Genomic DNA, 13,657 nt, shown 5'->3' on the forward strand with positions numbered 1-13,657 from the left:
ATCTAGAAGAAAAATCTAGAAGAACAGTAAAACAGTATCTTGAATAATATTTTTTCATTTTTTTGGTGATTTTTTATGGAGATTTATATCTTTTCTTCTTGATTTCTTCTACTCTTCATGAGGAGTTAGAACGTTTCTACAGAATCGTAATTTGTTTTGAATGTCCCTTGAATTTTGACGGTTTGCGTTTTGATTGAGGAAGAAAAGGAAGAGTGAACGTGTTGTGGAAGGGTGATTAAGGCGCGTGCGTTGGACGCTTGATTCTAAAAGAGTGGTGTGCATGTTTTTTTCTTGGACTTGGAGCAACTTGTATAGCTTGTAAGCCAAAAAGGCTTGTATGTGTAGCTGGACTGTAAATGATAAACTAACAACATAAATTTATCAATGTAAAGTATAACTTAGAGTACCTGATACAGAATATTGATGAGCGGGTATGGGTGTATTTGTGATATCTTGTAATGATGTTGTCATGTTAGTTAGTCCACTCGATGTATCGATTTGTTTTTCTCATCTAATACTCTTTCGGTAACTGGCACGCCTTCTGGCAAGGTGTTGCTGCCTCTGTTCTTCACTTATATTTTGTCTTTGTTGCTTGTCATAGTCTTGCCAAGTTCGTCGACCACTTTTATTTAATGACGAAATCCAAATTATAGTAGGTTTTATGTTATATTTAGGTGAAGTGAGAAGGATGTAGGAGAAGATGGATGAGAAATAAAAAAAAATTTTTTATTATGGAGTAACCAATAATGTGAAGTGAGAAAGATTAAGAGGAGAAACTGGTATAAATGAAGATGAAGTAGTGAAAATTCTGTAACTGACCTATACTAAAGTATTATGCAGTAACATGAAATGAGAAAAATTAACAAGAAAAACTGGTATTCTATTTGCGAAATAATTATAGAAGTTACATTGACGTGAACGTGAACGTGAATGAAAATGAAGTAGTGGGAATTCTGTAATTAAAAGTAAGTTATTAGGAAGGATAGAAAAGAAAAAAATTTTAGACACCAAAATTAATTTTAACATTATATATTGTTATAAATATCTCTATCCCCTTTCTAGCATTCTCTTCTACATAGTGGTCATGGAACTTTTGGCAGACATAGTGTACTTTTTCCATGATATATGGGTAGCCATTGGTATAAAGAGTATATATTATTGAAGTGCGTGGTTCCTTTTTTGTATTCCGTAAAGTTTTTTATCCGTTTTATTTGATTTTAAATTTTATTTGTTTATTTCTGAAAACCTTCTTTTTTTTTTGTTATATAAATTGTTTCTTTTTAAATAAGATTTTTCCGATTTATTTAGCTAAAGTTCTTTTAGTTAATTTGAGAATATTATAATGTCGTCTTAAATGTTATTGTTCCGGAATATTTACTATAATAAACATTTGAATTACTTAACATAATTAAAACCAATCAAAATTTATGGGTCTTCACTTCACCTATTAAGTGGTGTAAAATACATTATTATCTTTTGAAAGGAGAGAGTGGCGTGGAGGCACAACACAAGGACAAAGCAGTGAAAAGAATAATTTTAGTTAAATTTAGACAACTCAAATCAACAAGTGTCATTATTGACCAGATAAAAAAAGCAGCTAATAAAAAATTGACATGCCTTGTGATGTAAATTATATGTTGAGTAGGAAGAGTTGGTTAAAAATCATTAATTTTGATAGATATAAAATTTTTGTTTTGATTTCATAAAAAAAACCTCTTATATAAGATCATTATTTTTTTTAAAATAATAAGTAACACTTTCTAAGTTAGAGATGATACCAGGACAGGACGGAGTGAAAGATATCTTATCGTTTTTCATTTCTGTCCTGAATTTATTTTTCGTCTCTGCCCTAGATTCGTTCCTTATTCCCACTCTAATTTTCGTCATGGAAGAATATTGTTCCCCATTTTTATTTTCCACAAATCTCCATTCTTTACGGGACCTCATTCTCCATTTTTCTATATTGATCATTTATATGAAAGTTCTAATAAAAAATAAAAAAAAATCAGAAAACATTATTACAACATACAAGGACATAGTCACGTAGCAGTAAAAACGAGAAAGGACATCGCAATCAGAGACAATAAGATAGCGATCGGGTGACGACACAATATGCACTGAGCAAGAGTGGTGAGGAGTATGGTTGTGACGCTATGAGATATTGAGATTTGCGAGTTTTGGCCTTTTGGGATGACTGGAGAGTGGGACGACATAGTGTTAGTATTATGGAGAGAAGGGAAGACACTTTGGAAATTAGGGTTAAGTTTTTCAATATATATAGTATGTGAAATGACTAAAAAATTTATATTAAAATTATTAAAGATATTTAAGTAAATTTAAAAATTCGGAGATTAGTCAAGATGAGGTAAAGATCTTCACTTGGATCCCCACGTCTGTCTCGAAAGAATTTTGGTCCCATCCCCATCTCCATAGAAAAAAATTCTTCATCTTTGAATCTCTATTTGAGACAATCTTCATGAGGATTTGAGTTTTGGCATCCCTATTCTAAGCTGCTAATTTAATTCTTAAATTTTAATTAAAAAAAAACATAAACTTATTTTCATGGAAAATATCTAAGCTTTCATAGATGTGATGATATAACTGATGACCCTACACTTTATTGCATTGTTATTAAATTCAACTCAATTTGTCTGATTCGATCGGAAACTTGCTCACTCGATCACTTGACCAAGTTGAGTACTTGTTGGACCGTGCTCCCATCCATAGTTATTAGAATTGGACTGGATTGACCGATTCGACTGAAAAACTGATGAACTGGTGGTCTGGCCAATTCGCTTGGTGGATTGGACCGAACTTACAATTGAACCGATCAACGATAGTCAAATTCATTAAGAATCGACCGGTTCGCACTTTAGACCGCACTGAACCGTGCGGGTCCACGATACACCCGCGCCCTGCTGAACCATTGCGCCCCATTTTGTTTTTTTATTAATATATGTGACAAAAATTAAATATATAATAATCCATGAATGAATTTTTATTTTTTTATTCTTTTAAGCATGGATTAACATGGATACCAAACAAGTAACAACACATAATATACAAACATATTGATATATTAATATTGATTGTGTTATCTTTTGTTTTCCCTCATTCATTTAAATTGATAAAGTATTTTATACTAGTGATTAATTTATTATTTATTTTTACACCATAAATTATATCTAAGAATTGTATTTGATTGTCATTAATATATTTTTTTGAAAACATGCATTTAATTTTTAATTTTATTTTTATAATTTTTTATTTTTATTTAATTATGACCGAGTCAACCATATAAATAAGTGACCCATCGGTTGAATCAATAACCCAGTAACCCTGTCATATGATCGAATTAATTACCGATTCGATTCTAATAACTATATTTCCATCAGACTCAAAGAGACTTGAGTCAACCTTGCAGGTTTTAAAAAAAAAAAAGGGTGACCCGACTGATTTATACAACTCAGATCGGGTATTTTTTTTAAAAGAAGAAACTACATCCTACACTACACTAGCCTCAATCCAAAACTCACCAAAAAGAAAAAAACCAATATTCTGAAAATTGAACCGGACCGATCAATCAGACCGATTCAGCTGCGAACCAGCAACATTAGCAGTTCGGTCAGATATGTAAAATCGTTGTTTAGAAAACCGGTGAGAAACGGTTAACCGGCCAAGAACCGGCAGGTCGGACCGAACCTGAACCCGCCCGGTTTACACAAAAACGGAAGCTCCGTTTCTTTCTCGCTTTCTCCCTTTCTTTCTTTCATTCAGATAGAAATAACACAAACCCAGCCAAAAAACCCTAGCACTGTAAGCCTACACCACCGCCGCAAGGAGTGGCATACTGACGCCGTCCGTCGCACTCAAAGTTCTCCATCCGTCCGTCTATCTAGCTTCCCTCGTGCTCCAAGTCTTCAACCCCTGTTCGCTGTCACCGATCGCGGCTGCTTTCTTTCGTTCAGCTGTCGTCTACGTTCGCGTTCTTCGCCGTTCACGTTCGCTAGCCGTTCCCCGTTCGCGTTCACTAGCCGTTCACCGTTCGAGTTCGCATTCGCGTTCGTCTGGAAGCCACGTTGCTCTGCTTCAAACTCTGCGACCAACCCGCGCGCTCCACCTAGTCGTCGAACTGCTCTCTTTTGTCGCCGCCGTGAGTTCCCTAAACCCGTCACCAGACAATACACTCACACAACACCAATACTCTGCTTCAAACTCTGCAACTTCTGATTTCCATTACAATAAGAAACTATTTGATTTGGTAGTGGTTTGGATTTTTCATAGAATGAATTAAAGTTACAATAGTTATGTTCTCTTCTAAATCACATTGATATTAAGCCTTGAATTCTCTTATTTCGTTTTAATTTTGCCGCACTCAACATGTTTGATAAAATGCTTTAACCATATTTCTGGTAGGTTTTATAATTTCTAGCTTTTAGAAACTTAGTAAGTTGATTGCATGTGAAATTAGAATAATTGGATCTTAGTAATTAGGAAATTTTAGCTGCACAAATAGCATCTTTGCAAAAAACATATTAGCATGATGATTCCACTTGCATTAGTGTTCTTCTGGTAAATTTTAACTGTTATTGTGAACTTGTTAATTTGCTAATTGTTCTTGTGTTGTTGTTCTGTTTTTCTTCTGTTACTTTTAATTTTTTTTTGTTTTTGTTGTGATTTTCTGTTCTTGATTTAAGCTGTGATTGAAGGTTCTTTGGTTTGGGTATTCTTCACTTTCCTGTAAGCTTAGCTTTTAATTCTTTGAGCATACACGTATCAAATCATTGTTTTCAGCAATGGTGATTTTTAGATTTTTTTTGGGTTGCTTTGTTTTAAATGTTCCTATTGTTGTTGTTGTGTTTTTGCTGTGATTTAAACGTTCTTTTGATTTTTTTTCCCGAATGCCCAGTCAGTACTTGGTTGACTGGTTTTGCTCACTGATTGTATTTGATGATAAATTTTAAATTTATAACTCTATTACTACTTTACTGTCTGTTTCTGTAGTTAAATTTTATTAAAGTTTCTTGAATTTGCACTGCCTATGTTACTGATTCACTGTTCCTTCATTGCTTTTTTTGTTGTTGTTAATCATTGTGATGAGCTTTGTTAAAATTGGGTTGAAAACTGTTAATCTTTCTTCATTTTTCACTGTTCTAACTTCTGTTCTTAGTAAAAAATTTGCAATTGGTGATCTTTTGATTTATTATATGTTTCATGTTTTCATTGTTCTGTTCTTATGAAGAAAAAATTTGCAATTAGTGATTGTATGATTCATGTTTTGATTGTTCTGTTATATAAAAAAAATTCTGTTTTCATTGTTTTGTTCATTGTTTGGTTGCACTGTCCCTGTTCTTGATCTCTGCCGACCTGCTACCCGTCCTCCGTGTTGGATTTTTTTGTTTCAGGCTTTGTTGTGTTTTTGTTTCAGCCTCTGTTGTGTGTTTGTTTCAGGCTCTGTTGTGTGTTTATTGTGCAACACTATCATTTTTTGTTTTACTTTTTGACTTAGCTACATTAAGACAATATTCTCTATCTTTAACTTGTGCATTTTAATTCAATCCAGCTATTTTTAATGGAAGTATAATTATGTTAATTGTAAACAAATTTGCAGCAAGTCATTGCATATTTTGATGATTAATTACATTTAATTGGTGATATTTTATGTAGGGTTTTAAATTTCAAAGATATTTAGGATGTTTATTTATAATTTATTTATTATTTTATTATGGAACGGTTTTTCCGGTTGAACCATGGTTAGATCGGTTGGACCAATAAACTAGTGAACCAATGACTAGAGCGGTTTGATGACTGGTTCGGTTTTCAGAACCTTGGAAAAAACACCAAAACCCTAGCTCTTCTAACTCATCTCACCCTGAGACTCTCATCTCTCCCTCAATTCTGAGACTCCAACTCTCTCGTCTTTCTCACTGCCTAGCCCTCTACACTTGCCGCCGTCTCGTCGCTCGTCTCAATCACACTCGCCGGTGTCTCGTCGCTCGTCTCGCGGCCTTCCTCGTCGTCTCACTCGAGTCTCGTCCCTGGGCTCCTCGCCGGCGGCGGCAGAAGCAACACGTGGGATCCGCTTGCTTCGTCGCCTTCCGTGCGCTCGTCGTCTTCTGGTTTCGGGTCGTTGCCATCGCCGTGGACCGTGGACCGTGGACCGTTGATGAGTCTCTGCATCATCGCTTCCCCTGTTCTCTCTTTTTCAGATTTCCCTTCATGTATTTTGAGATGTTGCTGAATTGCTGATTAATTAATTTGCCTTGATGCTAATCTAAATGTTGCTGTAAATCATGAGTGAACTTGGATTTGTTGAATTTGTTGTTGTAAGTTGAATTTGTTGCTGAAAATATCACTGAGCTAATTTTTTGGTTGATGAAATCATCACCGAGTTGAATTTATTGCCAATTATCATCACTGAACCTTGAATTTGTTGCTGTCTTGCTGAAATAATTACTTAGCTAAACCTTTTGTTGCTGCAAATCATCTTTGGAGCTAAATTTTTTGTTGCTGAAAATTATCATGGTTGAATTTGTTGATGAAATTATCAATGAGCCGAATTTGTTGCTGTAAGAATAGATTTGATTCTTAGTATTGATTCATTTGATTCTTACATAGGTAATATTGAGTTGGTATAATTAGTTGAATTTAGTTTTTGATTAGTTTGTTAATTATTCCAATTTGTCTTGATGCATTTGATTTACTTATTGTGTTATGTTTTGCTCTCTTCATTTAAATTGAGAAAGTATTTTTGTACTATTACTAGTATATTTTCTATTTTTGCTTAGTTATGTTTAAGAATTGTTAATGTGTTTATGAAGACGTTTTGAATTTTTAATTTTAAGCTTATTTTTTGCAATTTTGTATTTATATTTAATTGTGACTAGGTCAACCGATTCAACTAGAAACCCATTGGTTAAACCAGGGACCCGGTGACCCAGTCGTATGAACGGGTCAATTACTGTTTCGGTTCTAATAACTATCCCTTATTGTTGCTTATCAGTTTAAAGGTTCGCTGTCGACTATAAGGCTAGGGTGCTGCCATTAGTGCAACGTCCATTCCCGAATTGTGGTGCTGTGATGGCGGCGACAACAACCGAAAACATATTGAAAGAAACAATGCAGCGATATGAAGAAGATGCAAGCGACGATAAGAGCTTCGAGGAGCTCGGTGTGGACGCTCGTCTCATTCGTGCCTTGCTCAAGAAAGGAATCGACAAGCCCACACCAATTCAGAGAGTCGCTATTCCACTCATTCTGGTCACTCTCTAGCCCCTTTACTTCTAATTGTTAGTTAGCCAGTTAGTTAGTTAGTCAGTTATTAGTTACAATATTATATATTATTGTCAGTGGCAACAACTTTCTGTTTTGCCGAGTTTTGATATAGCTGGTTGGTTGGTTGGTTAAGTTAGTTAGAAGTTGGTTAGGTTTTTCGAGATTCTATGCATTCTGCAATGTAGGGTCTCCAATTGGGGAAGCTCACTAGTTCATTTGTTTTTTTAGGAAGGTAAGGATGTGGTTGCTCGTGCGAAGACGGGTTCTGGGAAGACGTTTGCTTACCTTCTCCCCATGCTACAGAAACTATTCGCTAATGTTGATCGCAAGAAGCAGGCACCCAATGCTTTTGTTCTTGTTCCGACTCGCGAGCTGTGTCAACAGGTTGGTTTTCTTTAGCTTTGTTAATGTTCTCTTTATGTGTGTGTTTTCCTTTTTCGTTCTACTTTGCTAATATGTTTCAATTGGATTGTAACTTCAGGTCTACACAGAGGTTGTGTCACTCATTGAGTTATGCCGAGTTCAACTGAAAGTCGCCCAATTGAATAGCAATATGCAAGCTTCTGATCTGGTTAGTGACCATGCCTTCTTTTTTGTTATTGTTTCTTCATTATCACTAGTTTCTATGTGATGCCATGATGTGTGGAAATTTTATTATTTTGTATGTAATTGTTAGTTCGTAGTGCATGCTGCATAAATCTTATTGCTATTTTTGTTCTGCATTGGGTTTGCAGCGTGCAGCTCTGACTGGACCTCCTGATATTTTGATATCCACACCTGCTTGCCTAGCAAAGTGCCTGTTTGATGGTGTACTTCAACCAGCTTCCATTAATGCTACGCTTGAAACTCTAATTCTTGATGAGGTGAAATCAGATGTAGCATATTGTTTGTATAGTATCTAGTTGTCCACATTTTATTCTTAGTTGAACATTTTCTAGGACAGCTGTCGGTTTCTTTCTTCATATTGAGTACTTTATGTTCACACTGGACTTCGATTGCATTTTGCAAAATCTGACCGGAAAAAGATCCTCTCCAGTTTTTTTAACAATTGATAGAATCCAGTGTGATCTATCACCTTTGATTCTATGAGTGGGGTCAGAAATAAATAAGAGAGAGAGTGCAATGAATGGTTAGATTGAACACTGGATACTATCCAGTTTTTTTCTCACTGGAGAGGATCCACTCCCTCTGACCTGCTATGTGTTGACAAGAATAACTTGATTAGACGACTAGATACCTTTTTTTTTTGGTTTCCATGGTTCTTATCAACTTTCAATTTCCAAATACTGGAAATATCATTCTAATCCAAGTTAAAGATGAATGATCCTTGATTGTGCTACTCATTTTTGCATCTAATGAATGATTGATTTTCTCAATTCTTGTGCTTCCAGGCAGATCTTCTGTTATCATATGGATATGAAAATGATATAAAATCTTTTACGCCTCATGTACCCAGAAGTTGCCAGTGTCTTCTTATGTCCGCAACATCAAGGTGTGTTATTTTGCATCATCAGTGTTTCTGCCATTTGTCATGTTTGTTTTGCTCAATTATTTAATTATCATGAGCATGTACATCTCTCATTCTTCAATTCTTTGTTTTTGTTGTGCTTGAATCTTTTTTCATTATATTAGATAATAGGTGACTGAAAACAGGTAGGTACATTCTTGCACTTTTGTAAACACCTTGATTACTATAGCAAAATTGGCTCAATAAAATTTTGTTGGCAAGTGTTTTGTTGTTTAAGATCATTGATCATTCAATGACTTTATTCTAGGACTGATCTTACATTGCATATGTCTATGGTTTAAGTTCTATTCAATTATATTGATTTGTTTGAGACGTACTATTGACTCATTCAGTACTGATGTTGACAAACTAAAGAAGTTGATTCTACACAACCCATTCATTTTGACTTTGCCTGAAGTGGGAAATAATAAGGATGACGTGATCCCAAAAAATGTTCAGCAGTTCTGGGTGAGACATCACTTTCTTCTCATATCTTTGGTATTATGAAGTAGTTGGGATTATGTTAATTCTTTTGTGCATCTGCAATAATATTGCATCACATATTCACTCACATCTGTGTACACTCTAGAAATGGGGATGATCTTTAATGTTTATATATTTATTTGTTTTGGGGTGAGAAGAGTTTAGTCCTTGAAAATAAAATCGTAATTTGATCCATTCACACTTGGGAAAAATGTTAGGCTTGTTATCATTTTTTTTAATTATCTTACATGTCACCTCCATGGAGGGTGCTTTTCCTTTTTGCAGGTGATTCCTTACTCATTATTATTACTTTGGAGTTAATAATCCTTTAACATTTTTCATCAAATATCTTTTTCTCAGATCTTGTGCCCTGCCAATGATAAATTGCTCTACACCCTTGCTGTTTTGAAGTTGGAGTTAGTGCAAAAGAAAGTTCTGATATTCACTAATGACATAGACATGAGTTTCAGATTGAAATTATTCCTAGAAAAGGTATACACAGTTGTTCTTATGCACTCAATGAATTGAATCCAACTAATTTTATGTTAGTTACATCATGCATGTCATACACGAATGTTAGCACATATACATAATATTGTATTAGACTTGCATTGACTTTTGTACAGTGTCAGTATAATGGATAATGAATAAAATTTTTATCTCACTTATTCCTTCTTTCATTTTTTTATAAAATGTTTTGGATTAAATTTTAAATCAACCTGTAGTATCTTGATGGAGTTTGTAACTGTTAGGGTTCTATCTCTTGCTTCTCTACCTCATTAAAAAATTCCTCTGCACCAATGCTCATGGTCTAAACCCTAAACATTTAGACTTGAGTTGGGATTATTTTGTTGTTGTCATTGCTTCCTCTATCTAATTTTTCCCATGTTTTTTCTAGTTTGGGATTAAGTCTGCTGTTTTAAATGCTGAGTTGCCACAGAATTCCCGACTCCATATTCTTGAGGTATGCAATATTATCCAGTTTACTTCCTCCTTTTTCTGTTTATTTTATTTTATATTTTTAAATGATTGCTGATATGTGCATATGGCTTTTGGCACTTAACATAGCACTATGGCTTTTTCTTCCAAGTGAAGAATTAGAACTTAATAAATATGTTTTCTTAAGATGTGGATTTTATTATTATTATTTGTGTGGTTTATATTGTTTCTCATGATTTTGATATATCTGAATTTATCAGGAGTTCAATGCTGGTCTGTTTGATTATCTTATTGCAACTGATGTCAGTCAGTCGAAGGAGAAGGATGAAGCACCTAAAGAAGGCAAAGGATCACGAAAGTCTAGGAAACATAAACTTAAACTCGATTCTGAATTTGGAGTAGTAAGGGGAATTGATTTCAAAAATGTATTCACGGTAATCAACTCCTCCCTTCTGTGTATTTGTCATAACTATCTATTACATATTTGACATTGTTGCTCTGCTATGCCATTTTAGAAAGAGTTACACAATTGTAAATTTAATCTTGTGATTATCTCTGCATTCCATGGGAAAATGCTCTGTATACTGAACAATTGGTTGTTAATTTTTTCCCTCCTTGATGGACAGGTTATAAACTTTGATATGCCTCGAAGTGTTGCAGGATATGTACATCGAATTGGACGTACAGGAAGAGCATATAGTTCTGGTGCTTCTATTTCTCTGGTGAGCTTATCCGACAAATAAAGCCTGCTTTTTTTCAATGAGTGAATTTGAAGGCGTATATCCTTTATCAGATTAGATTTGTTTGTTTGTCCCTTGTCCTGGTCCACTGGGTATACTAGAAACTAGAAAAGATTAAAGGTGCACCAGCTACGCATTCCTGGCTAATTTATCTGTATGCCTTTGTTTCTTCATAGGTTTCAACAGATGAGATGGAAACATTGGAAGAAGTAAAAGCTTTTGTTGGTGATGATGAAAACAAGGGCTCAAACACAATTGTGGAGTTTCCTTTCCTCACCAAGAATGCAGTTGAATCTTTGCGGTATAGGGCTGAGGTGATTTATCATTTCCTATTTTCCTTTACTCTTGAAGAAAAAACTTGTAAACAACCATAGCAATTCATTAATGCTTCAAGTAGTTAGTCTTTGAGTGACATGATATATTTTCTACTTCATTTTGATTTAAATTCTAGTTTAAAAATGGAATTACTTATTTAATTTGTTACATAATTTGTGAATTTAAGAAAAAGGGCAGCCCAATGCACGTTCCAGAGAATGGCTGCACCTAAAGGCATCAGGGACTGCTCCCAATAATTGTTGTTCCAACTTCCTGGTAGAGTTTGTGACTAAATTTAGAAAAATCGTTGTGTGCTTGTCGTTTCATTTGTATCTTAAGCTTGAGAATATTGATTCACAAGCCTGGTGTGTCTTTCTGCCATTTCTATTTTTCTTTTACTTGAAGATTTAGTGTATATGCATGTCATGGTATATTCACGGCATTAGAAAGATTTAGAAAAAAAAATCTTCCTGTTCTTTTATTTGATTATAAGTGTATATGCATGGCATTCCTAATTATATTTGGAAATCATAGTTGCTTATTTAGATAATATGTTTATCATAATGTTGCAGGACATTGGGAAGAGCGTAACTAAAATTGCTGTGCGAGAATCACGTGCTCAGGATTTGCGGAATGAAATTCTAAACTCTGAAAAGTGAGTACCTGATATTGGATGTGGCATGCTTGTGATTCTAGCTGTGTTATCTTTCTAATACGTTTGTTTGCTTTTCTAATTTAGGTTGAAGGCCCACTTTGAAAGTAATCCAAGAGACTTAGGTAATGAAACTAGGATTTGGATCCTCTAAAGTTTGAATTTCACTTTAGAGAGTAAAGTGTGATCTCTCACTATTTATTTCATAGGTGGGACCAAAAATAAATATGAAAGAGAAACTATTCAAGGGTAGAAGATCATACTTTACTTTCTAAAGTAAAATTCAAACTTTATAAGATCCAAATCCATGAAACTAATTGGTTTTCTTGTGCCTGTGATGGGCACTTTTACATTTATATCTGAAGAAGTTAAATATTAAGGTTTCAAATTGTATTTGGGGTTGAGCAGATCTGTTGAAACATGACAAAGTTTTAAGCAAGAATGCACCTCCTTCGCACCTGCGTGATGTGCCTAACTACCTATTAGACAAGACCACCCAGGAGGCAAGGAAAATGGTCAAGCTTGCAAGTGATGCAATGGGAAATAATAATCGTCGCAAGGGATTCAAGAAAAAACCAAAAACAGGTGGAGACCCTTTGAAGGCTATCTCTGCTGCGGTATGATAACTTTACCTCCCACGGATCTTACATCTTTCCTAATTTGTGTTCATTTTCTATCTCGGACAGTGGGAGAGAGTGCAATGGGGAGAGGAGGGAGAAACAACAGGGGAAAAAAAGAAAAAATAAAAAACAGAGGAAGACGCTTTAAAGATAAATTTTTGTAGTGTTTGGTGCAACGACAGTTTTGTTGTTTGGGGTGAATAAATTTTAATATGCTTGAGCCTTGAGCCTTGAGCCTTGAGCCTTGAGCCTTGAGCCTTGAGCCTTGAGCCGACACTATTGGATGGGGACGTATTAGTAATTATATAAAATTTGGAAAGATTTTGTAATGTTAGGATATTCTAAGGACTTGATTACGGGATCTTGGCAAATGTTAAGACTTATTTAAAAAAAATTTAAAACTATATGTACTTAGTTGAAAATTTGGTCAAATCATTGGGGCTTACAGGTTAATTAGAAAATGAACACAACCACTATAGAGCCGTTAGATCTTGTATGGATTTGTTTGTGTTAATGTCAATATAATACTTGTTAGATCTCAGGATAAATTTCAAATGTGTGGAGTTTTTTTTTAGTTATTTTTGTCCAATATGATATTTTATTTAAATATCTGTCTTTAGGTATCAAAAAGATCGCACAAAGGTGGAAGCCACAACAATAGCGGTGGTAGACATAAGCACAGAAAGACCGACTGATTTATTCTAGAGTCTTGTAGCAGGCTCCACAATTTTGTTGTAATTTTGGTTCTAAATAGTATTGTAATTGTCGTGAAATTCAATCTAAAGCCAAAAGATTTGATTTAGACAATTCATTTCATTGACTGATAGGAAAAGGCAACATTGAAGCAAATATTATACCAAAAACAAAACATCAATGCGTTATTTAAGCGTTTTACACTAAACAACTGTGTAGGACTTTTAACTTGTGCATTTCTATTAGACAGTAAAGAAGCTGACATATTAGATTTAGATGCATTATTGCAACATGAGCATTTCGATGGATGACTTTTGGTTGTCGATTCACGTCAAGTTTTTGCTTCTATCTCGATATTTCTCTTGTACATTTTAGGATTTTTAAGTTTCCAAGTAGATCCAATTCATCTATTATTGAACAGTTTATTATTGAT

At 34.5% G+C, this 13,657-nt stretch overlaps 1 protein-coding gene across 1 annotated transcript; it reads left to right on the forward strand.

Moving 5' to 3' along the window:
- Nucleotides 1–3,749: 3,749 nt before the first annotated feature.
- Nucleotides 3,750–13,432, forward strand: LOC112703211 (DEAD-box ATP-dependent RNA helicase 16). Its single transcript, XM_025754561.3, has 16 exons — nucleotides 3,750–4,153; nucleotides 7,004–7,260; nucleotides 7,504–7,659; nucleotides 7,757–7,846; nucleotides 8,010–8,138; nucleotides 8,667–8,767; nucleotides 9,136–9,250; nucleotides 9,626–9,757; nucleotides 10,164–10,229; nucleotides 10,465–10,638; nucleotides 10,831–10,926; nucleotides 11,121–11,258; nucleotides 11,832–11,914; nucleotides 11,999–12,036; nucleotides 12,320–12,528; nucleotides 13,152–13,432. The coding sequence occupies exons 2-16, from the start codon at nucleotides 7,081–7,083 to the stop codon at nucleotides 13,224–13,226; spliced, it is 1,782 nt and encodes a 593-aa protein (XP_025610346.1). The 5' UTR covers nucleotides 3,750–4,153; nucleotides 7,004–7,080; the 3' UTR covers nucleotides 13,227–13,432.
- The last annotated feature ends 225 nt before the right edge of the window (nucleotides 13,433–13,657 follow it).

Source organism: Arachis hypogaea, chromosome 7 (genome assembly GCF_003086295.3).
Source record: "Arachis hypogaea cultivar Tifrunner chromosome 7, arahy.Tifrunner.gnm2.J5K5, whole genome shotgun sequence".
NCBI lineage: Eukaryota > Viridiplantae > Streptophyta > Magnoliopsida > Fabales > Fabaceae > Arachis > Arachis hypogaea.